General features: G+C 48.6%; 1 protein-coding gene across 1 annotated transcript; it reads right to left on the minus strand.

The window, feature by feature from the left end:
• Nucleotides 1-15,941: 15,941 nt before the first annotated feature.
• Nucleotides 15,942-16,247, minus strand: LOC308050062 (feather keratin Cos1-2-like; the record flags this gene model as incomplete). Its single annotated transcript, XM_080359988.1, has 1 exon — nucleotides 15,942-16,247. The coding sequence occupies one exon, from the start codon at nucleotides 16,245-16,247 to the stop codon at nucleotides 15,942-15,944; it is 306 nt and encodes a 101-aa protein (XP_080216114.1).
• Between the last annotated feature and the right edge of the window lie 9,913 nt (nucleotides 16,248-26,160).

The raw sequence follows: 26,160 nt of genomic DNA on the forward strand, positions 1-26,160 counted from the left end.
CATGTCATCCCCCAAAAATGGAAGGAGGGAAAAATAACTTTCACCCCAGACTTTTTCACCAACCGTCCCAAGGCCTTGAAGTCTTTCTTGATTCCCCTCAGACTACGGGATGCAGCTTCCTTCCCACCTGTCTGGAAGATCAGCACTGGGTCAAGTGCACCAGGCTGGGGAGCGCCCTGGTGATATCCCTGGTCCAAGCTCTAGGTAGACTGCACAATTCCCTATGATGGAGGTCAACTCTGCATATTGGGCCCTCTGTTCCTCTCAGAAGGGAATTGCCTACTACAATTACCCTTCTTTCTTTATTATCGGAGGCAGTCTTGAGGTGTGGAGTCAACTGCCTCTTCCTATGTGACCACATAGGCGGGCCTTGCACCGCATCCTCACCTACCTCTTCTTCAAGATCCAGGGCCTCACATCTATTATGGAGGGGCACTTGGGGAAGCAAAGCAGGTAGGGAGGAGGGTTGCCAGAAATGCTGAACTGGGACTTGCTTACAATCGCCCTCGTCTTTTTGCTCCCCTACCTCTACTCAACAGCAATAGGGCAGGGGCTGTCTCGGGTCTCCCCTCTCTGCCTGACCAAGTGGGGGTTCCATCACCTTTTGGGGAGTATCTCCCTGGTGCCTTTCTTGACTCTATGCAGTAGATTTCTTTTCTGCCCTTTCCCTTGAAGCTGAGAAAGACAATCATGGGTACCCAAAGCCAATGGTCTTAAGTGAGGAAATGGTTCCAAAGGGTGGCTAGAGTGGGGCTGGGAAACAGCAATTCCTGAGGACAATGCCTCATCTCTCTGTTTTCTTCTGGTCTATTGCCTGATCTAGTGTGCATGGCCAACACACATGGGCACAGGTAGATGAGACAGAGGAACCTCATATATTCCTTCAACATTTTGCAGGGCCCAGCTGGTCTCTAGACATGCATCTGTATCATCATCAAAGAATATCATGTTGGAAAGAACCGCAAGGATCACTTGGACCAACCTTTCTTGTCAAAAGCACAGGCTAGACAAGATGACTCAGCACTGTGTCCAGTTGAATCTCAAATATGTCCAACGGATGACCCAGGAAACTACAGATGAATGAGCCTACCTCCATTCTTAAAAAAGTGATGAGAAAAACTCCTTATGGATGTCATGTCCTGTGGACTCCTGGGTGAAGAAAAAGAACTCCTGAAAGCACTACTGGGCTCAGAAAGATTGCTGAAGCACACAGCACCCCATGGACCAAGTGAGGTTCCCCTCATGTTCATCCTGTCCACACTTCAAGGCAGAGACATCATCGTTATCCATCTCACTAGGCACTGGACATCTGCAGTGGTATAGGACAGGCACAAATCTAAGCATTGCTGAAACACTGGCAACGATCCTGTCACTACTCAGCTTCCTGGGCTCCCCATGAGCTCTGAGGCAGGGCCAGCCCAAACTCTGCTCATGTCACCGCTGCTCCTCACTTGCACACCAGGGTCTTCCCAGCAGTGCAGTCCCTGGCCATTGGAGAGCTCTCCTGCAAGAGACCCTGCACACACCTGGGAACCACATGGGCACACTAAAGTGCAGGGCTGTGCCCTCATGGTAGGATGCCTCTCCCTACACCGGGCTCTGAAGTAAACAGCATCAGTCTTGGCAGTTACACTGTGAGGAAAAGTACTGGTCTTAAACCCAGGAAGGCAAGCCCCCGCATGGTGCCATGGCCCCGCTCTGCCCCAGTCCCAGACAATGGACCCCAGCATGGAGCTTGTGCACACACAAGAGCTGTCCCTGAGAAGACCTAGACAATCGAGACAGTCCTTTGGGTACATGTATATGTCACCCTAGATGAAAGTCTCTTGTGGACCTGCTGCATCCCCCTTTGGGGGTTCTACTTTGTCTTAATCTTGGTTGTCTTTCTAGAGAAGATGTTCAAAGTTCATGTCCCTCTTTGCTATACCCTGACTACAAAGTATGTCTCTTTAGGTAAACAAGTCTTGGAAATAATGAGGACATTAGCCATGAAGCATCCTATTGTCTCTGAAAAAAAATGTGAACCTTAATTGCAATAGTCTCTTTTTGAATGAGGATTTCCTATGTGATGATAGTGGTGCAGTAGAGTGGATGGCATATTGTAACATCACAATTGAAGGGTATCACTGAAAGGGACAGGAAGTCATAGAATAGTCCATATTGGAAGTGACCTTGAAAGATCATCTGGTCTAATCTTTCATGGGAAAGACAGAGTAGATAAGATTTTCCATCAACTTGTTCAATCACATCTTGGAATCATGCAGCAATGGGAACTCTACCATATCCGTGGGAGGTCATTCCTGTGAAGGAATTGTCTTAGTGTAAAAAGGTATTTCCTATGTCAATATGAAATCTCTCCCAGTGACATTTGGACTCAACGGTCCTTCTCTTCTCCATGTGGCTCCTTGTGATGAGAGAGCCTCCAGCTTATTTGTAGACATGCTTTAAGTACTAGAAAAGTATGTTCATGTCACTCCAAGACTTCTTTTCTCCAGGGAGAAAAAACATGCCTCTTTCAGTCTTCTCTCAGAGAAATGGTTCTCCAGGCCTTTGGTCTGATTAGACACATGCACAAGAGTGGCAGTAGCTGCTGGATCAAGGTCATCGAAGGCTGAGTCAGGAGACTTAAATCCCAGCTGTGGTTTTCTTAATGCAGAATGGCCAGTCAGCAGAAATGCCATCTGTTTGAAGATGATAAGCATCCCAAAGGGCTTGCAAAAAGCTGATTTTTCTCTCTCATGGGAGCATTGCAATAGAGAAATTTGCATATGGTGACATCACAATTAAAGGACACCACTGAGAGGATCATGAATTCAGTGATATACAGGAAGACAGGAAAAAATGAAATTGACTATGCAAGCCAGCAGGCAATACAAATTATTTTCCTTATGGCAAGGAAAGTCTCCATCATTTTGACACAACGGTGGTGGTGCACCAGGTATCCACAAAGGAAAACTGAGGAGGAAGATGAATGGAGGGCATTCCCCACCCCATGTTCCCATCTTGGGAGGGATAGGAAGCCCAGGAGAATGAGATCAATTACAGGTGTCTTGTTTTACGTGCTATGGTCCAGTACATGACCACAAGGAATCAGCTACCCAAATAAGAGAGAAGGAGCAAAGCCGTGGTGAGTTAAATCTATTACTTCTGTAATAGATTCTGCTATTAGAGGGACAAACCAGCTCCTCTTTTTGAGTGAGAGAACCAACTTACCCCAGATAAAGTTCTGACTATACCTGAGCTAGAAGTGTGCATTGTAGAATGGACCTGGCATAGTTCAGGCCAAAATTTCTGCTCTGCCAGAACTCACCATTGCCATGGAATGTGTGAATCCCATTGCAACTCATTAGATGTGTGGCAATCCCTGGGTGCACTGGCTATGGAATTACCTCATTCTATATTGTTTACTTCAAATGCTCATCGTGCCTGTTAGTCCTAATACAGACAGTGGTTGGAGATTTCATTAAGTGTGATTGGAAAAGGAGAGAATGTTGGGTGGGAGTGAGAGCTGCCAATGTCATAGCCAAGGAGAGCTAAGATAGGGTGAGACAACCACTAAGCTGAGCATCCCTCATAAGCAACTCCAGTCACTTGATTCATGAACTCATGAAATTAATTTACTGTGCTGCCAGATGACAAAATCCACTGCAGGGAGTCCCACCCTCCACTTCCTTCACCTTTTTACCCGAGCAGATTGCAGAACCAAAGAGGACTCAGAGGCCCAGGCTTGGATGCAACACAACTTTAATGAGACTCAAGAAGAAAAGGAGGTGGATCACAGGGCATACCAGAGGCAGACGCAAGGATGCAGTGAAACTACTGCAGGGAGTCACTCTGCCTGTCCGGCAGAGGGAGAGAGACCAACAGGTCCCCATTAGGCTGGCCTTGGGAGACAGAAGGAATTGAGGAAAGAGAGAGAGATACAACTGGAAGAAGAAAACATTGGTTCAAAGCTCTGAAGGCAATACCATGAATCTCTTTCTCATTTCAAGGACCTCCAAGCTCTTGGAAGGTTCTTGCCCAAGGACGTTGCTAGCAGCTTTAGCAGGGTCGGCATCTGCTGCCACAGTAGCGGCTGGTAATGCAGGAGAGGTCAAAGCCCCCAGAGTTGATGGGCACTCCCTCACAGCTGAGGATGCTGCCAACAGCAGCAGAGGTGGAGGAGCCCACAACAGTGTTCTGTGGGAAGGAGCTGAGGATGGGGCCTGGCAGGGTCACCACCACGGCGGAGGGCTGGATGACCACATTGGAGCTCTGACACTGCCTGACACAGGGCTCATTGCAGCTGTTGGCCAGTGGGGTTGGGCCACAGGGCTGGCAGGGCACGCATGGGTTGCAGCAGGACATGTCTCTGGGTCAGAGGTTCACCTGGGAGAAAGGGGAGGAGGAAGCAGAACATGAGGGCTTGATCATGAGAAGCAGCACTGCAACCAACCACAGTGGAGCCAAGGCAGCTCCTGGCCCAGCATATGCTGCCCAGTTCAAATCACAGGAGTCACCTCCACTAAGTCCCAGCATCTCTCTGCAGAAGACATTCTCTCCCCTTCCCTCTCCCATGAGAAGCAGCTCCCACCCCAGGGCAAGGACAAACCCTATCAGCTGAGACACACATTGAGGAAAGACACCTGATCCTGAAGGAGGACAAGAGGCTTCACACTCACCTGATTCCCAAGGAGAAGGAGGAGAGAGAAGTGAATGAGAGAGCAGAGAGTTGGGTTGCCTTTTATAGGAGTCCTGCACTGCCTCAGGCCCAGGCTCCCTTTGTGGAAGTAATAATTTTCTGACAAGCTCATGATGAATGTAAAACACACCAGCTAATGGTATGAGCTCTGTCTTGGTTTCCTGCACTGCCGCGTTTCCATTTCCTGGCCTCTGCCACATACTTTCCAATATGAAGGCTTCTGTAAGTGCCAGGATTAGAGGCTCTGGTATTTCCAGGTTGCACACATGTCAGCATGTATTTCTTGTTAGTTTATGCCCATTCCCTCATGCATGCTTCTTCTCAGTGCTGAGATGAGAGGTCCCCAGATTTCCAGGTGAGGGATGTGTCAGTGTAGGTGGAAGTGCCAGAGGGGTCCAGTGGAGGTAGGTAATTTCAGCCTCAGGAATTCTGGTGGCTTTTTTTTATTTAATGATCTTACTTACAGGAAGAGCCTGAGCTGCTCCCAGCCCTGCAATCCTTGGCTCATCTCTGAAGACCTCCTGTGAGTGCGTGCTCTGTCCTCTCTGATTCCCTCCCAGCTTGTTTCAGCAGTCAGTTGTTGTCTGAATTCCCACACAGCTGGGCTGCACTTTCTGTTTCCATCTCTCTTTCACCCTAAGCTGCCCTCAGGAGGACATTGTGAAACTCTTTGACACCCTCCTCTCTCTGGGCAGTCCATGGATCCCTGAGACTAATCAAGCAATGCTGCCAGTGCAACTGTCCTGCTTAAAGTGCCCCGTTCTTGCGCTGGAGGGGACACGTTCTGCTACTCCTCAGTTCCATCCATTGCTATGTGCTTATCTGCAATAATGTACCTGTTAACGTGATAGTAGTCTGTGTGATTCTCAGCATGCACATCCATGTGTTTGTCTGTGTGGCTCAGCACACACCTATTTGCTTCTAGTGAGACCATTTTCCTGTGTACATGCCTGTTTCTTTGCATGTCTCTGGCCTCGTGCACATTTGCTTGCCTTTGTGCATCTCTGTGTATCTTGGTGCACACATGAGCATGTTTGCTTATGTGCATGTGTGTGTGTACATAGTTGTGCCTGACCAACCCAAAGCCATCATTGACACCCCTCTGTGCCAGTCCCAGTCTCTGGCACAGTCTCAGCCCATTATTATCCAAGAGGGCAGAGTCACCGACACTGGAAAGAGCTGAGGATCCCCAATGCCAGCGGCACTAGAGAAGGCCAGTGGTGCCATAAGGTCTCTTTACAAGACTCTAGTGAGACACTGACTCAAAACACTGGTTCCCAGCCAGTTGGCCATGGCTGATATGCAGGAGATGTAGCTTTTGGGCACCAAGGCGTAGGGAAGGAAAGGGGAACTCCAGCAACAGCTAGCATCACCACACAGGGGAAACCATCTACTGCCTCTTCTCTGAAAAGCTTTTCTGAAAAGCAAGTATTCTGGCAAAATGGATTGGCATTTACCAGACAAAGCCTTTCATCATGACAAGTTGCAGTTACATGCCCTGACCATGAGGTTTTTGCCAAGTTCAGTTGGTTGTTGCCAGTCCTTACAGGCTACCCCCAGTATCCCTCTCTCAGGAGGTTTAGTTTCTTAGAAACACCAGTGACACTGTTTTTTGCTTCCTCAGCCTTGCTGCCTCCCTGCTCTGACAGCACTGAGATGCACCCCACAAGCTCACACCACAGTGCACTTCCTCTTCCCCACCCAATGGCAGAGAGACCCTACTCAGGCTTCCCAGTGTGACCTGGGAAATGGTCCATCCCTCCTCAGAGGCAGACATATGACGGCATGTCTGGACTGGCTGGGCTGGGGATCTTGACTGTGCCCTGCTCTGTACCTGGCCCCCATCAAGCAACTGTGGGGAAAAACCTCAAGGTGCAGCAGCAACCCCAGGAAATTCAGGCTTGTCTCAGGGCCAGCACACAGGGACTCTGAATTCAGTTGGTACCCATCACTGTTATGCTCTTCTGTCCATATCCTTCCCAGGCCCATGCTGAAGTCCAGCAAAACCCTTGGGTCTACCCCTTCAGGAGACACTGCAGCAGCCCTGTCCAAAATGTCTCTCCAGGGCTACTCTCAATTCTTAGCCAACACCCTTGACAGGGCACTGTGAGGTCTTGTCATAAAGCGGGAAATCAAAGGCAGCATAAAGGGAAACAGCGGCACGTGTCATGACATTACCTGCATTGTTACCACTCATTAAGAGTATGCAGGAAAATCGTGGCTTATGCAGCAACTGTGTTTGAGACTGAGGCCACGTGAAGACAATAGAAAAGCCGTTTCAACTGTTTGCTCTCTGAAGTCACCTCCTTCACCTTAACAACATGGTGAATGGGAACTCCCTCTTCTCCTCCTCCTCCTCCTCCTCCTATAGGAAAGAGTCCAGCCTGCAAGGACATCAGTTGATATCAGATCCTTGGTCTTGTGTTAGTGTTCTGAGATTGTGGTTGTGGGAGAAGGAAGAGATGGTTTGTCATGGAGAGAGGCTAAAGCTGGGCTGAGGCTACAGGTCATGCAGGAGGATCTCTGGGCCTGGTTTATACCTGAGGAACACTGCTGGGCTCAGGCAAAGAATATCTTGTTCCCCCTGCAGAACCTCCAACTCCCTACCCAGCAGGTGACTTGTCTTCCTTTTTGTGGGGTTTCAGGCTGTTCCTCAGGTGTTCCTGCGTGCTTCCTCCTCCCTGCCCTCTCTCCCAGGTGAACTACCAGCACCATGACATGTCCTGTTATAACCAGTGCCTGCCCTGCCAGCCTTGCAGCTTAACCCCACTGGTCAAAAGCTCCCCTGCATTACCAGCCTCTACTATGACAGCAGAAGGTGTTCCCCTTGCTAAAGCCACTGGTGATGGTCTAGACCAGGAGGCCCAGAAATGGAGAGAATGATGAATCTGGCATTGGAAAGGACGTAAGGAGACTGTTTCCCACCCCAGTCACCAGCAACACAGCATCAGCAGGGTATCACTGCAGGGACAATGGCCTGCACAGCTCGGCAGGGTTTCTTGGCATTTCTCCCTGTCTGTAAAGCAAGAGAGATAGGAAGAGGAGGCGGAGACTGCATTTCAGTTCTCTGAGCACCTCTCTGCCAGGACAAAGTCATCACCATTCAGCTGCAGATGGGCTCCTTCTGGCAAGGGCAACCTGCTGCTCTACAGTGCCCGTGGACATACCAATGGAGAGTCCCCCACTATGACCTGCACATGTCTTCATGATAACTGTCAAAGAGGTACAGACTGACACAGGTGTGCTCATGCAGGCCTGCATGGAACTGTGCAAAAATATGTGTGGTCACAGAAAGTCCAGAAAATATCAGCAAGTGGGGACTGTGCTGTGATGTTGGGGACCACATATGATACAACCTCTCAAACACAATCTTTGGGCATCTGGACACACACATTGCAGTGTTGCTCATTTCCTAACACCTTTGCCACAAAGAAGCTGGCAGGAATGACCCAGGTGCACGTCACCTGCCTGCACAGGATGCCACCAGCACTTGGGCTGCTACTTCTGTCTGCGCTGCTGTGTGTCGGCTAGGGAAATCCTCAGGCCTTTCATCCCGGCACTTACAGAAGCCTTCATATGGGAAAGCACATGCCAGGTGCCAGAAAATGAAAAGGCGGCAGTGCAGGAAACCAGAACACAGCCCATACGATTAGCTGACGTGATTTGCATTCAACATGAGCTTGTCATAAAATTATTACTTCCACAATGGGTTCTTGGGCCTGAGGCAGTGCAGGACTCCTATAAAAGGCAACCCAACTCTTTCCTTTCTCATCCATTTCTCTCGCCTCCTTCTCCTTGGGCATCAGGTGAGTTTGAAGCCTCTTGTCCTTCTTCAGGATCAAGTGTGTCAACCTAAATGTGTTTCTCAGCTGATGGGGGTCGGTCCTGGCCCTGGGGTGGGAGCTGCTTCTCATGGGAGAGGGAAGGGGAGAGAAGGTCTTCTGCTGAGAGATGCTGGGACTTAGTGGAGGTGGCTTCTGGGACTTGACATGGGCAGTGTATGTTGGGCCAGGAGATGCACTGGTTCCACAGCAGTGGGGTGCAGTGCTGCTTCTCGTGATCAACTTCACATGCTCTACTTCCTCCTACCTTCTCTTCCAGGTGACCCTCTGTCCCAGAGACATGTCCTGCTGCAACCCATGTGTGCCCTGCCAGCCCTGTGGCCCGACCCCGCTGGCCAACAGCTGCAATGAGCCCTGTGTCAGGCAGTGCCAGAGCTCCAATGTGGTCATCCAGCCCTCCGCCGTGGTGGTGACCCTGCCAGGCCCCATCCTCAGCTCCTTCCCTCAGAACACCGTTGTGGGCTCCTCCACCTCTGCTGCTGTTGGCAGCATCCTCAGCTGTGAGGGAGTGCCCATCAACTCTGGGGGCTTTGACCTCTCCTGCATTACCAGCCGCTACTGTGGCAGCAGATGCCGACCCTGCTAAAGCTGCTAGCAACGTCCTTGGGCAAGAACCTTCCAAGACCTTGGAACATGGTACTTGAAAGGTGATAGAGTTCCATGGCATTGTGTTCAGAGCTTTGAACCATTGCTCCATTCTTCCACTTGTATCTCTCTGTCTTTCTACTGTTCTTTCTGTCAACAAGGCCAGCCTACCTGTTGGCCTCCCTCCTTCTGCAGGGCAGGCAGACTGACACCCTGTATGAGTTTCATCAAATCCTTGTGGCTGCCAGTGGTGTTCCCTGTGAGCCACCTCCTTTTCCTTTTGAGATTCAATAAAGTTGTGTTGCATCCACGCCTGGTCCTCAGAGTCCTCCTTTGTTCTCAGGCAACTCTTCCAGTCTGCTGCAGGAAAAAGGTGGATGAAGGAGAGAGTTGGACTCCCTGCTGTGGTTTTTGTCACTTGCAAACAAAGTATAATTTCTTTAATGTTTTCATGAATTAATTCATTGGACGTGGTTCTGAGCAATGATCAGCTTAGTGACTGTCTCACTTCTCACCCAGCATTGTCTCCTTTTCCCAGTCTCAGCTGATGAAATGTCAACCCAGCGGAATTAGACCTAACAGGCACTTTTCAGCATTTGCAGTAAGAAATTAAGAATGAGGCAATTAATAATCCAGTGTACCCAGGAACTGTCACATATCCAATTATGTGCAACTTGAGTCAGTGTTGTTATGACAATGGTGAGTTCCGATAGAGCAGAATTTTTGGTCAGAACTCTGCCATGTCCTTTCTGCTCTAGTCTACAAAGCACACCTCAGCCCAGGTATGTTCAGACCTTTACATGGGGTAAGTTGGTTGTCTCAGTCAGAAACGGGGGTTGGTTTATCTCTCTAACAGCAACAGAAATAATAGATATAACCCACCACAGCTTTGTTCTTTCACTCTTGTCTGGGTAGCTGAGTCCTTCTGGTCATGTACTGGGCCATGACAAAGTAATTGTAATTGATCTCATTTCCCTGGGTTTCCCATCCCTCCCAAGGTGGGCATGTGGAGTGGAGAATTTTCTCCATTCTTCTTCGTCTTCAGGTTTCCCTTGTGGAGACACCACCAACCTTGTGCCAAAATTTCCTTGTGCTGAGGAAAATAATTTATGTTGCCTCCCTGGCTGGCACAAACATTTTCATTTTTTCCTGTCTTCCTGGCTATCACTGAGTCCTCTCAGTGATGTCTTTTAATTGTGATGTCACCATATTGAAACTTCATCATTAAAACATGCCCATGAGAGAAAATCTGCTTCTGGAAGCCCTGGTAGCATGGGTTTTGGGATTGTGGTCATCTTCACACAGGTGTCACTTCTGGTGATTGGTCATTCCACATCAAGAAAACCTCAGCAAGGATCCAATCCCCCTTACTCAGCCTTCACTGATCCTCATCCAGTAGGCGCCACCACTCTTGTATATACGTGTAATTGGACCAAAGGGCTGGAGAACCTGTCCTCTGAGCAAGACTGAAAGAGATAGGTCTTTTGTCCTTGGACAATAGAAGGTTCAGGGGGCACCTCATGACAATATTCCAGTACTCCAGTTTTCATCATTAGGTACAGGCAATAAAGTAGCATAACTCAAAGATGTTGTTTTCAAACTCACAACATCGTGTTCCAGTAATGCTGCTTGGTACTGTACCACTCTGCTCAGTGACAGAAAATGGTGTCTTTGTTGTTCCAGCATTGAGGCTGCAGCATGGGGCACAAATATAACAATCTGCTGTCCCAAAGTTAGTTTTCTTGCCTCTTGAATCAGCAACACAGTCATAGGCACAATACAGTCACAGATACCTGCCAGGCTTCTAAGGTGTTCCCACCAATAGGCTACCAGACAAAGCAGGATTGTTCTTAAGTCCTTTTGGGAAATGGTCCAGAAAGTTACATCTTTCTTCCAGTGGTAGGTCTTTCCCATTCAAAGGTGAAAAGCTTCTGGCTCTCTGAATCCAATGGTATTCAGAAAAAAGCATCTTCCAAGTCTAAAACAGTCAAATAAATATTATTTCCTGCTATATTAATCAAAGAGTGTCTGGGTTTTGGCATTACCAGGTACACATTTATCACAGTCTGATTAATTGTTCTCAAATCTTGTACTAACCATGTATTCCATAGAATATAGATTCTATACTAGCAAAATGGGAGTATTGCATTCTGATTGGCATTCCTGCAAAAGTCCACAGTCCATAAACATGTTCATGAAAGTCTCTAACTTCATTTTCACTTTCATGTTTATTGGATATTGTTTTTCCTTACTGGCTCGAACTCCTGTTTCAATTCTGTTTCACTTCTACCTCTATCAGTGTAGTGTTGGCTTCACTCGAGACTTCAACTGCCCATACTAGTGAAAATACAGCATCCAGAAGCACAGAGAAGGAGAATGCTTACAGCAAACTTACACAAACAACAGCACAAAGAAACAATTGCAACAACAACCAATCAAATAACTACCACATACTCATGCACTCATAATCACTCATAAACTAAAAAAAAGGGACATGAACAGCCTCTTTTCTCCTTTTTTCTTCCCCAACCTTCTTTCAAATCTCATTTTTAGGGGTCGTCATCCCCAAAACATTTGCATTTTTTTTTAGGGGCCTATAAACCCCGAATTTTTTATCTTTTAGGAACCTCTAAGCCCCCTTTTAATTTAATTTTTTTAGCCCAGCCGTGCAAATCTTTCACAGTTTTGACTAATGGGTAGGCAAGGCCCCTGCAAAGCTTTCACCTTGACTTAAGAATGGACAAACCAAACCAGAGAATTAAAAAAAAAAAAAAAAAAAAAAAGAATGCTTTATTTACAAACGATTCTTGGATCAAGAATTCCGCTGCCTCCAGGGACTGAGGACATCTCCGAGAATCCATCAGTACTGGCTGGAGATCTTTCTATCCCAGGAATCGGTTGAAGATAAGAGCAGAGTCCCATATGGGGTGCCAGAAATGATGCCATAAAAAGGGTAGTTGAAAAAACTTATAAAACTAAAACCAAAACCATTTGAAGTTTTAAAAGCAAGCATCACCTTTATTGATGTAGAGGCTCCCATGGGGAATGTACCACCCGAAGAGACATACGTTGCAGGCAGTGAATAGCAAAGATGGAAATGAACTTTGAACTTCTTCACTAGAAGGACAGTCACAATCAAGAGAAATGAGAACCCCCAAAGGGTGAGTCAGCAGGTCCATATGTGAATTCCGTTTAGGGTAGCAGACACATGTACCCAGAGGAATGCCCTCCTTGCCTGGGTCTTCTCAGGGACAGCTCTCTTGTGCATGGACAAGCTCCATGCTGGTATAAGTTGCCCATGATAAGGGCAGAGCAGGACCACGACACCATGCTGTGGGATTGCCTTCCTGGGCTTAGGACCATTACTTGTTCTCCCTGTGTAACTGCCCAGACTGGTGCTGCTCTACTGCAGAGCCCGGTGTGGGCAGAGGTGCCCTACTATGGGGGCACAGCCCTGCATGTTGATGTGCCCATGTGGTTCCCAGGAGTGTGCAAGGTCTCTTGCAGGACAGCTGTCTAAGGGCCAGGGACTACACTGCTGGGAAGACTCTGGCCTGCCAGTGAGGAGTAGTGGTGACATGAGCAGAGTTCAGGCTGGCCCTGCCTCAGAGCTCTGGGGGAGCCTGGGAAGCTGAGTACTAGCAGGGTCATCGCAAGAGTTTCAGCAATGCTTGGGTTGGTGCCTGTCCTGTCCACTGCAAGTGCTCAGCACCCAGTGAAATGGATAATGGTGATGTTTCTGCCCTGAAGTATGGACAGAATGAATATGAGGGGAACCTTCCATGGTCCATGGGGTGCTGTGTGCTTCAGCAATAATTCTGAGCCCAGCAGTGCCTTCAGGAGTTCCTTTTCTACACCCAGAAGGCCACAGGAGGTGACATCCAGAATGACTTGTTCTCATCACTTCTACAGGGATGGGGGTGAGGTGGGCTAGTCTGTAGTTTTCTGGGACATCAATCGGGCACATTTGAGATTTAGGTAGACAGGGTCCTGGGCCATCTTGTCTAGCCTGTGATTTTGCCAGCAAGCGGGCATGCAGGTGATCCTTATGATCCCTTCCATCTTGGTGTTTGATCACAGTATCACAGTATCACAGTATGTTTGGGATTGGAAGGGACCTCAAAAGATCATCTAGTCCAATCCCCCTGCTGGAGCAGGAACGCCTAAGTGAGCTCGCACAGGAACATGTCCAGGTGGGTCTTGAATGTCTCCAGAGAAGGAGACTCCACAACCCCCCTGGGCAGCCTGGTCCAGTGCTCTGTCACCCTCACTGAGAAGAAGTTTTTTCTCAAATTTAAGTGGAACCTCTTGTGTTCCAGCTTGATCCCATTACCCCTTGTCCTATCATTGTTTGCCAATGAGAAGAACCTGGCTCCATCCTCATGGCACTCACCCTTTATATATTTACAAACATTAATAAGGTCACCCCTCAGTCTCCTCTTCTCCAAACTAAAGAGACCCAGCTCCCTCAGCTTTTCCTCATAAGGAAGGTGCTCCACTCCCTTAATCATCTTTGTTGCCCTACGCTGGACCCTCTCCAGCAGTTTCCTGTCCTTCTTGAACTGAGGGGCCCAGAACTGGACACAATATTCCAGATGTGGTCTCACCAGGGCAGAGTAGAGGGGAAGGAGGACCTCTCTTGATCTACTAACCACCCCCCTTCTAATACACCCCAGGATGCCATTGGCCTTCCTGGCCACCAGGGCCCAGTGCTGGCTCATGGTCATCCTGTTGTCCACCAGGACCCCCAGGTTCCTTTCCCCTACACTGCTCTCTAATATGTAATTTCCCAACCTATACTGGAACCTGGGGTTGTTCCTGTCCAGATGCAGGACTCTACACTTTTCCTTGTTAAATTTCATTAGGATATTCTCTGCCCAACTCTCCAGCCTGTCTAGGTCTCGCTGGATGGCAGCACAGCCTTCTGGCGTGTCAGCCACTCCTCCCAGCTTAGTGTCATCAGCAAACTTGCTGATAGTACACTCTATTCCCTCGTCTAAATCGTTAATGAATATATTGAATAATACTGGCCCCAGTACTGACCCCTGAGGCACTGCACTAGATACTGGCCTCCAACTAGACTCTGCACCATTGACTACCACTCTCTGGCTTCTCTCCTTAAGCCAGTTTGTAGCCCACCTCACTACTCTATTGTCTAGACCACACCTCCTCAACTTAGCAACTAGGATGCTGTGGGAGACTGTGTCAAAGGCTTTCCTGAAGTCAAGGTAGACCACATCCACAGCTCTGCCATCATCCATCCACCTTGTTACATTCTCATAAAAGGCTATGAGGTTGGTCAAGCATGACCTACCCTTGGTGAAGCCATGCTGACTGCCCCTAATAACCCTCTTATCCTTGATATGCCTTGAGATGGCACCAAGGATAAGCTGTTCCATTACTTTCCCAGGGACAGAGGTGAGGCTGACCAGTTTATAATTACCCGGGTCCTCCTTCTTGCCCTTTTTGAAGACTGGAGTGACATGTGCTTTCCTCCAATCCTCAGGCACCTCTCCCATTTCCCAAGACTTGGCAAAGATGATGGAGAGCGGTCCAGCAATGACCTCAGCCAGCTCCCTCAGCACCCACGGATGCATCCCATCTGGACCCATGGATTTATGGATGTCCAGTCTATTTAATTGCTCCTTAACCCAGTCCTCATCAACTAAAGCAAACTCCTCCATTGACCTGGCTTCATCCGGGGTCTCAGGGGTACAGGACTCCCCAGGACAGCCTCCGGCACAGTAGACAGAGACAAAGAAGGCATTCAGTAATTCTGCCTTCTCTATATCTTCCGCCACCAGGGCACCCACCTCATTCCTCAGTGGGCCGACATTGCCTCTGGTATTAGTTTTATCCGCTATGTATTTGAAAAAGTTCTTTTTGCTGTCCTTGACCCCTCTCGCCAGGTGTAATTCTAAGGAGGCCTTGGCTATCCTAGCTGCCTTCCTACATCCTCTAACAGCAGCCTTATATTCTTCCCAAGTGGCCAGCCCCTGCTTCCATGACCAGTAAACTCTCCTCTTCTGCTTGAGCATACCCAACAGATTCCTATTCAACCACGCAGGCCTCCTGGCTCCCTTCCTTGACTTCCTTGACATCCTACGTGTGAGGATGCTCTGATCCTGATGATGCAGATGCGTGTCTAGAGAGCAGCTGGGCCTCGCCACATGCTGATGGACTGTAGGAGGTTCCTCTATCTCATCTCCCTATGTCCGTGTGTGTTGCCCGTACACACTAGATCAGGTTATGGAATGAAATAAATGAGAGAGATGAGGGTGCGGATTGTTCCCAGGAATTCCTGTTTCCCAGCCCCACTCCTGCCACACTTTGGAGCCCTTTCCTCACTTAAAGCCATTGGCTGTGGAGTAGCCATGAATGTCTTCCTCAGCTACAAGGGAGAGGGCATGAAATAAAATGCACTGCAGGGAGTCCCACCCTCCCCTTTCTTCTCCTTTTTCCTGCAGCAGACTGGAAGAGTTGCCTCAGAACAAAGGAGGACTCAGAGGCCCAGACTTGGATGCAGTACAACTTTAATAAGTCTCAAGAAGAAAAGAAGGTGGCTCACAGGGAAGTCCACGGAAACACACAAGGATGAGGAGAAACTCCTGCAGGGAGTCAGTCTGCTTGTCCTGCAGAGGGAGGGATGCTAACATTTTATAGCTAGGGCAGCCTTGGGGAGAGAATAAGGGAAGGAAAGAGTGAAAAACACAAGTGGAAGAAGGAAGCAATGATACAAAACCCTGAATGCAAAACCATGGATCTCTATCTCCTTTTAACGATGATGTTCCAAGGTCTTGCGAGGTTCTTGCCCAAGGACGCTGCCAGCAGCTTTAGCAGGGGCGGCATCTGCTGCCACAGTAGCGGCTGGTAATGCAGGAGAGGTCAAAGCCCCCAGAGTTGATGGGCACTCCCTCACAGCTGAGGATGCTGCCAACAGCAGCAGAGGTGGAGGAGCCCACAACAGTGTTCTGAGGGAAGGAGCTGAGGATGGGGCCTGGCAGGGTCACCACCACGGCGGAGGGCTGGATGACCACATTGGAGCTCTGGCACTGCCTGACACAGGGCTCATTGCAGCTGTTGGCCAGTGGGGTTGGGCCACAGGGCTGGCAGGGCACGCATGGGTTGCAGCAGGACATGTCTCTGGGTCAGAGGTTCACCTGGGAGAAAGGGGAGGAGGAAGCAGAGCGAGCATGAGGGCTTGATCACGAGAAGTAGCACTGCACCCAACCACAGTGGAGCCAAGGCAGCTCCTGGCCCAGCATATGCTGCCCAGTTCAAATCACAGGAGTCACCTCCATAAGTCCATGCCTCTCTCAGCATAAGACCTTCTCTCCCCTTCCCTCTCCCATGAGAAGCAGCTTCCACCCCAGGGCAAGGACAGACCCTATCAGCTGAGACACACATTGAGGAAAGACACCTGATCCTGATGCAGGAGAAGAGGCTTCATACTCACCTGATTCCCAAGGAGAAGGAGGAGAGAGAAGTGAATGAGAGAGCAGAGAGTTGGGCTGCCTTTTATAGGAGTCCTGCACTGCCTCAGGCCCAGGCTCCCTTTGTGGAAGTAATAATTTTCTGACAAGCTCATGATGAATGTAAAACACACCAGCTAATGGTATGAGCTCTGTCTTGGCTTCCTGCACTGCCGCCTTTTCATTTCCTGGCATGTGCCACGTAGTTTCCTATATGAAGGCTTCTGTAAGTGCCAGGATTAGAGGCTCTGGTATTTCCAGGTTGGACATATGTCAGCATGTATTTCTTGTTGGTTTATGCCCATTCCCTCATGCATGCTTTTCCTCAGTGCTGAGATGAGAGGTCCCCAGATTTCCAGGTGAGGGATGTGTCAGTGTAGGTGGAAGTGCCAGAGGGGTCCAGTGGAGGTAGGTAATTTCAGCCTCAGGAATTCTGGTGGCTTATTTTTATTTAATGATCTTACTTACAGGAAGAGCCTGAGCTGCTCCCAGCCCTGCAAAGAGCTCCTGTGAGTGCGTGTGTGCATGTGAAACTCTTTGAAACCCTCCTCTCCCTGGGCAGTCCATGGATCCCTGAGACTAATCAAGCAATGCTGCCAGTGCATCTGTCCTGCTTAATGTGCCCCGTTCTTGCACTGGAGGGGACATCTCCAGCTGCTCCTCAGTCTTATTCATTGCTATGTGCTTATCTGCAATAATGTACCTGTTAACGTGATTGTGTAGCAGTCCGTGTGATTCTCAGCATGCACATCCATGTGTTTGTCTGTGTGGCTCAGCACACACCTGTTTGCTTCTAGTGAGACCATTTTTCTATGTACATGTGTGTTTCTTTGCATGTCTCTGGCCTAGTGCACATTTGCTTGTCTTTGTGCATCTCTATGCACACGTGAGCATGTTTGCTTATGTGCATGTGTGTGTGTACACAGTTGTGCCTGACCAACCCAAAGCCATCATTGACACCCCTCTGTGCCAGTCCCAGTCTCTGGCACAGTCTCAGCCCATTGTTATCACAGAGGGCAGAGTCAGGGCCACAGCATTCTGGTCTCAATGAGGAGAATGCCCAATTCTGAACAACTTATTTCATGTTGGCTCCAGGTAGCCTCAGAAGGGCTCAGCTGTTTCACAGGGTTCCTTCTCCTTACTCCTGTAAAAGCTTTGAGGTGACAGGATTCACCTGGTCCATGACTGATACTTGTCCAGACTCAGGACCTATGGGAGAAGGAATGAGAGCCTCGGGAACCTGGGAGGAGGAAGATGGTGAACGTGAGGCATGTAGACAATGGCACCAGTAAAGAGCACCGACACTGGAAAGAGCTGAGGATCCCTAGTGCCAGCAGCACTAGAGAAGGCCAGCTGTGCCATAAGGTCTCTTTACAAGACTCTAGTGAGACACTGACTCAAAACACTGGTTCCCAGCCAGTTGGCCATGGCTGATATGCAGGAGATGTAGCTTCTAGGCACCAAGGCGTAGGGAAGGAAAGGGGAACTCCAGCAACAGCTAGCATCACCACACAGGGGAAACCATCTACTGGCTCTCCTCTGAAAAGCTTTTCTGAAAAGCAAGTATTCTGGCAAAATGGATTGGCATTTACCAGACAAAGCCTTTCATCATGACAAGTTGCAGTTACATGCCCTGACCATGAGGTTTTTGCCAAGTTCAGTTGGTTGTTGCCAGTCCTTACAGGCTACCCCCAGTATCCCTCTCTCAGGAGGTTTAGTTTCTTAGAAACACCAGTGACACTGTTTTTTGCTTCCTCAGCCTTGCTGCCTCCCTGCTCTGACAGCACTGAGATGCACCCCACAAGCTCACACCACAGTGCACTTCCTCTTCCCCACCCAATGGCAGAGAGACCCTACTCAGGCTTCCCAGTGTGACCTGGGAAATGGTCCATCCCTCCTCAGTAGCAGACATAGGACAGCATGTCTGGACTGGCTGGGCTGGGGGTCTTGACTGTGCCCTGCTGTCGAGGGTTAAGATTGCGGGGTGACAATAAAACCCTGGCAGATGTATTGTTAACCCCCTCTTCCCCTCACTTCCCCCTTTTGCCCGTCCCTCTCCCCCCTTTCCACTAAGGAGAGGCGATTGGGAGGAAAAGAACAACAGAGAGAAGAGAGTTGGAAAAAATTAAAGATGTTTTACTAATGCTACTAATAAGAATAGAGAAAATAATACAAAATATACAAAACCAATCTTGAAAGTCTCAGCAACTGCAGAGCCAGCACCCAAAGTCCTGGATTAGACTCCACAGCCAACCAGAGCTGGATTCAGCCTCTCACTAGGCCTCAGTTCGCAGGGACGACTAGCAAGGTCCTCTCCTAATGTCGGCCATAGGGAAAAGAGGGACGAGATCCTCGTGATCTCCCACTTTTATATGAAGTATTCACGTGAATGGAATGTAATACACTGTTGGTCAGTTGTTTCTCATCGCCCCTCTTGAGAGATGTCCATCCATGCTTATCAATAAGTTTGCATTCCATTGCTAGGTTTTACCAAAACATGTATCTGGTTTTCCAGGAAAATGCAGTTAATATGAAGGCTGTAGCTGACAGGCAAAATTCACTGAAAGAGAAACTCGATTTTAACAAAACCAGGACACCTGCTCTGTACCTGGCTCCCATCAAGCAACTGTGGGGAAAGACCTCAAGGTGCAGCAGCAACCCCAGGAAATTCAGGCTTGTCTCAGGGCCAGCACACAGGGACTCTGAATTCAGTTGGTCCCCATCACTGCCTCCCCAGGCCCATGCTGAAGTCCAGCAAAACCCTTGGGTCTACCCCTTCAGGAGACACTGCAGCAGCCCTGTCCAAAATGTCTCTCCAGAGCTACTCTCACTTCTTAGTCAAGCACCCTTGACAGGGCACTGTGAGGCCTTGTCATAAAGCGGGAAATCAAAGGCAGCATAAAGGGAAACAGCGGCACGTGTCATGACATTACCTGCATTGTTACCACTCATTAAGAGTATGCAGGAAAATTGTGGCTTATGCAGCAGCTGTGTTTGAGATTGAGGCCACGTGAAGACAATAGAAAAGCCGTTTCAACTGTTTGCTCTCTGAAGTCACCTCCTTCACTTTAGCAACAAGGTGAATGGGAACTCCCTCTTCTCCTCCTCCTCCTCCTCCTCCTCCTCCTATAGGAAAGGGTCCAGCCTGCAAGGACATCAGTTGATATCAGATCCTTGGTCTTGTGTTAGTGTTCTGAGATTGTGGTTGTGGGAGAAGGCAGAGATGGTTTGTCATGGAGAGAGGCTAAAGCTGGGCTGAGGTTACAGGTCATGCAGGAGGATCCCTGGGCCTGGTTTCTACCTGAAGGACACTGCTGGGCTCAGGCAAAGAATATCTTGTTCTCCCTGCAGAACCTCCAACTCCCCACCCAGCAGGTGACTTGTCTTCCTTTTTGTGGGGTTTCAGGCTGTTCCTCAGGTGTTCCTGCGTGCTTCCTCCTCCCTGCCCTCTCTCCCAGGTGAACTACCAGCACCATGACATGTCCTGTTATAACCAGTGCCTGCCCTGCCAGCCTTGCAGCTTAACCCCACTGGTCAAAAGCTCCCCTGCATTACTAGCCTCTACTATGACAGCAGAAGGTGTTCCCCTTGCTAAAGCCACTGGTGATGGTCTAGACCAGGAGGCCCTGAAATGGAGAGAATGATGAATCTGGCATTGGAACGGACATAGGGAGACTGTTTCCCACCCCATTCACCAGCAACACAGCATCAGCAGGGTATCACTGCAGGGACAATGGCCTGCACAGCTCGGCAGGGTTTCTTGGCATTTCTCCCTGTCTGTAAAGCAAGAGAGATAGGAAGAGGAGGCAGAGACTGCATTTCAGTTCTCTGAGCACCTCTCTGCCAGGACAAAGTCATCACCATTCAGCTGCAGATGGGCTCCTTCTGGCAAGGGCAACCTGCTGCTCTACAGTGCCCGTGGACATACCAATGGAGAGTCCCCCACTATGACCTGCACATGTCTTCATGATAACTGTCAAAGAGGTACAGACTGACACAGGTGTGCTCATGCAGGCCTGCATGGAACTGTGCAAAAATATGTATGGTCACAGAAAGTCCAGAAAATATCAGCAAGTGGGGACTGTGCTGTGATGCTGGGGATCACATATGATACAACCTCTCAAACACAATCCTTGGGCATCTGGCCACACGCATTGCAGTGTTGCTCATTTCCTAACACCTTTGCCACAAAGAAGCCTTCATATGGGAAAGCACATGCCAGGTGCCAGAAAATGAAAAGGCGGTAGTGCAGGAAACCAGAACACAGCCCATACGATTAGCTGGCGTGATTTGCATTCAACATGAGCTTGTCATAAAATTATTACTTCCACAATGGGTTCTTGGGCCTGAGGCAGTGCAGGACTCCTATAAAAGGCAGCCCAACTCTCTGCTCTCTCATCCACTTCTCTCGCCTCCTTCTCCTTGGGCATCAGGTGAGTTTGAAGCCTCTTGTCCTTCTTCAGGATCAAGTGTGTCAACCTAAATGTGTTTCTCAGCTGATGGGGGTCGGTCCTGGCCCTGGGGTGGGAGCTGCTTCTCATGGGAGAGGGAAGGGGAGAGAAGGTCTTCTGCTGAGAGATGCTGGGACTTAGTGGAGGTGGCTTCTGGGACTTGACATGGGCAGTGTATGTTGGGCCAGGAGATGCACTGGTTCCACAGCAGTGGGGTGCAGTGCTGCTTCTCGTGATCAACTTCACATGCTCTACTTCCTCCTACCTTCTCTTCCAGGCAACCCTCTTTCCCAGAGACATGTCCTGCTGCAACCCATGCGTGCCCTGCCAGCCCTGTGGCCCCACCCCACTGGCCAACAGCTGCAATGAGCCCTGTGTCAGGCAGTGCCAGAGCTCCAATGTGGTCATCCAGCCCTCCGCCGTGGTGGTGACCCTGCCAGGCCCCATCCTCAGCTCCTTCCCTCAGAACACCGTTGTGGGCTCCTCCACCTCTGCTGCTGTTGGCAGCATCCTCAGCTGTGAGGGAGTGCCCATCAACTCTGGGGGCTTTGACCTCTCCTGCATTACCAGCCGCTACTGTGGCAGCAGATGCCGACCCTGCTAAAGCTGCTAGCAACGTCCTTGGGCAAGAACCTTCCAAGACCTTGGAACATGGTACTTGAAAGGTGATAGAGTTCCATGGCATTGTGTTCAGAGCTTTGAACCATTGCTCCATTCTTCCACTTGTATCTCTCTGTCTTTCTACTGTTCTTTCTGTCAACAAGGCCAGCCTACCTGTTGGCCTCCCTCCTTCTGCAGGGCAGGCAGAGTGACTCCCTGCAGGAGTTTCACCAAATCCTTGTGTCTGCCAGTGGTGTTCCCTGTGAGCCACCTCCTTTTCCTTTTGAGATTCATTAAAGGTGTGTTGCATCCAAGCCTGGTCCTCAGAGTCCTCCTTTGTTCTCAGGCAACTCTTCCAGTCTGCTGCAGGAAAAAAGTGGATGAAGGAGAGAGTTGGACTCCCTGCTGTGGTTTTTGTCACTTGCAAACAAAGTATAATTTCTTTAATGTTTTCATGAATTAATTCATTGGACGTGGTTCTGAGCAATGATCAGCTTAGTGGCTGTCTCACTTCTCACCCAGCATTGTCTCCTTTTCCCAGTCTCAGTTGATGAAATGTCCATCCAGCAGTATTAGACCTAACAGGCACGTTTCAGCATTTGCAGTAAGAAATTAAGAATGAGGCAATTAATAATCCAGTGTACCCAGGAACTGTCACATATCCAATTATGTGCAACTTGAGTCAGTGTTGTTATGACAATGGTGAGTTCCGATAGAGCAGAATTTTTGGTCAGAACTCTGCCACGTCCTTTCTGCTCTAGTCTACAAAGCACACCTCAGCCCAGGTATGTTCAGACCTTTACATGGGGTAAGTTGGTTGTCTCAGTCAGAAACGGGGGTTGGTTTATCTCTCTAACAGCAACAGAAATAATAGATTTAACCCACCACAGCTTTTGTTCTTTCACTCTTGTCTGGGTAGCTGAGTCCTTCTGGTCATGTACTGGGCCATGACAAAGTAATTGTAATTGATCTCATTTCCCTGGGTTTCCCATCCCTCCCAAGGTGGGCATGTGGAGTGGAGAATTTTCTCCATTCTTCTTCGTCTTCAGGTTTCCCTTGTGGAGACACCACCAACCTTGTGCCAAAATTTCCTTGTGCTGAGGAAAATAATTTATGTTGCCTCCCTGGCTGGCACAAACATTTTCATTTTTTCCTGTCTTCCTGCTATCACTGAGTGCTCTCAGTGATATCTTTTAATTGTGATGTCACCATATTGAAAACTTCATCATTAAAACATGCCCATGAGAGAAAATCTGCTTCTGGAAGCCCTGGTAGCATGGGTTTTGGGATTGTGGTCATCTTCACACAGGTGTCACTTCTGGTGATTGGTCATTCCACATCAAGAAAACCTCAGCAAGGATCCAATCCCCCTTACTCAGCCTTCACTGATCCTCATCCAGTAGGCGCCACCACTCTTGTATATACGTGTAATTGGACCAAAGGGCTGGAGAACCTGTCCTCTGAGCAAGACTGAAAGAGATAGGTCTTTTGTCCTTGGACAATAGAAGGTTCAGGGGGCACCTCATGACAATATTCCAGTACTCCAGTTTTCATCATTAGGTACAGGCAATAAAGTAGCATAACTCAAAGATGTTGTTTTCAAACTCACAACATCGTGTTCCAGTAATGCTGCTTGGTACTGTACCACTCTGCTCAGTGACAGAAAATGGTGTCTTTGTTGTTCCAGCATTGAGGCTGCAGCATGGGGCACAAATATAACAATCTGCTGTCCCAAAGTTAGTTTTCTTGCCTCTTGAATCAGCAACACAGTCATAGGCACAATACAGTCACAGATACCTGCCAGGCTTCTAAGGTGTTCCCACCAATAGGCTACCAGACAAAGCAGGATTGTTCTTAAGTCCTTTTGGGAAATGGTCCAGAAAGTTACATCTTTCTTCCAGTGGTAGGTCTTTCCCATTCAAAGGTGAAAAGCTTCTGGCTCTCTGAATCCAATGGTATTCAGAAAAAAGCATCTTCCAAGTCTAAAACAGTCAAATAAATATTATTTCCTGCTATATTAATCAAAGAGTGTCTGGGTTTTGGCATTACCAGGTACACATTTATCACAGTCTGATTAATTGTTCTCAAATCTTGTACTAACCATGTATTCCATAGAATATAGATTCTATACTAGCAAAATGGGAGTATTGCATTCTGATTGGCATTCCTGCAAAAGTCCACAGTCCATAAACATGTTCATGAAAGTCTCTAACTTCATTTTCACTTTCATGTTTATTGGATATTGTTTTTCCTTACTGGCTCGAACTCCTGTTTCAATTCTGTTTCACTTCTACCTCTATCAGTGTAGTGTTGGCTTCACCCGAGACTTCAACTGCCCATACTAGTGAAAATACAGCATCCAGAAGCACAGAGAAGGAGAATGCTTACAGCAAACTTACACAAACAACAGCACAAAGAAACAATTGCAACAACAACCAATCAAATAACTACCACATACTCATGCACTCATAATCACTCATAAACTAAAAAAAAGGACATGAACAGCCTCTTTTCTCCTTTTTTCTTCCCCAACCTTCTTTCAAATCTCATTTTTAGGGGTCGTCATCCCCAAAACATTTGCATTTTTTTTTAGGGGCCTATAAACCCCGAATTTTTTATCTTTTAGGAACCTCTAAGCCCCCTTTTAATTTAATTTTTTTAGCCCAGCCGTGCAAATCTTTCACAGTTTTGACTAATGGGTAGGCAAGGCCCCTGCAAAGCTTTCACCTTGACTTAAGAATGGACAAACCAAACCAGAGAATTAAAAAAAAAAAAAAAAAAAAAAAGAATGCTTTATTTACAAACGATTCTTGGATCAAGAATTCCGCTGCCTCCAGGGACTGAGGACATCTCCGAGAATCCATCAGTACTGGCTGGAGATCTTTCTATCCCAGGAATCGGTTGAAGATAAGAGCAGAGTCCCATATGGGGTGCCAGAAATGATGCCATAAAAAGGGTAGTTGAAAAAACTTATAAAACTAAAACCAAAACCATTTGAAGTTTTAAAAGCAAGCATCACCTTTATTGATGTAGAGGCTCCCATGGGGAATGTACCACCCGAAGAGACATACGTTGCAGGCAGTGAATAGCAAAGATGGAAATGAACTTTGAACTTCTTCACTAGAAGGACAGTCACAATCAAGAGAAATGAGAACCCCCAAAGGGTGAGTCAGCAGGTCCATATGTGAATTCCGTTTAGGGTAGCAGACACATGTACCCAGAGGAATGCCCTCCTTGCCTGGGTCTTCTCAGGGACAGCTCTCTTGTGCATGGACAAGCTCCATGCTGGTATAAGTTGCCCATGATAAGGGCAGAGCAGGACCACGACACCATGCTGTGGGATTGCCTTCCTGGGCTTAGGACCATTACTTGTTCTCCCTGTGTAACTGCCCAGACTGGTGCTGCTCTACTGCAGAGCCCGGTGTGGGCAGAGGTGCCCTACTATGGGGGCACAGCCCTGCATGTTGATGTGCCCATGTGGTTCCCAGGAGTGTGCAAGGTCTCTTGCAGGACAGCTGTCTAAGGGCCAGGGACTACACTGCTGGGAAGACTCTGGCCTGCCAGTGAGGAGTAGTGGTGACATGAGCAGAGTTCAGGCTGGCCCTGCCTCAGAGCTCTGGGGGAGCCCTGGGAAGCTGAGTACTAGCAGGGTCATCGCAAGAGTTTCAGCAATGCTTGGGTTGGTACCTGTCCTGTCCACTGCAAGTGCTCAGCATCCAGTGAAATGGATAATGGTGATGTTTCTGCCCTGAAGTGTGGACAGAATGAATATGAGGGGAACCTTCCATGGTCCATGGGGTGTTGTGTGCTTCAGCAATAATTCTGAGCCCAGCAGTGCCTTCAGGAGTTCCTTTTCTACACCCAGAAGGCCACAGGAGGTGACATCTAGAATGATTTGTTCTCATCACTTTTACAGGGATGGAGGTGAGGCGAGCTGGTCTGTAGTTTTCTAGGACATCAATCGGGCACATTTGAGATTTAGGTAGACAGGGTCCTGGGCTATCTTGTCTAGCCTGTGCTTTTGCCAGCAAGCGGGCATGCAGGTGATCCTTATGATCCCTTCCATCTTGGTGTTTGATGATGCAGATACATGTCTAGAGAGCAGCTGGGCCCTGCCACATGCTGAAGGACTGTAGGAGATTCCTTTATCCCATCACCCTATGTCCATTGCGTTGGCCAAACACACTAGATCAGGCTATGGAAGGGAATAAATGAGAGAGATGGAGGTGCGGATTGTCCCCAGGAATTCCTGTTTCCCAGCCCCACTCCTGCCACACTTTGGAGCCTTTCCCTCACTTAATGGCATTGGCTGTGGAGTAGCCATGAATGTCTTCCTCAGCTACAAGGGAGAGGGCATAAAATAAAATGCACTGCAAGGTGTCCCACCCTCCCCTTCCTTCTCCTTTTTCCTGCAGCAGACTGGAAGAGTTGCCTCAGAACAAAGGAGGACTCAGAGGCCCAGACTTGGATGCAGTACAACTTTAATAAGTCTCAAGAAGAAAAGAAGGTGGCTCACAGGGAAGTCCACG

This window comes from Nesoenas mayeri (assembly GCF_963082525.1).
Source record: "Nesoenas mayeri genome assembly, chromosome: 26".
Lineage (NCBI taxonomy): Eukaryota > Metazoa > Chordata > Aves > Columbiformes > Columbidae > Nesoenas > Nesoenas mayeri.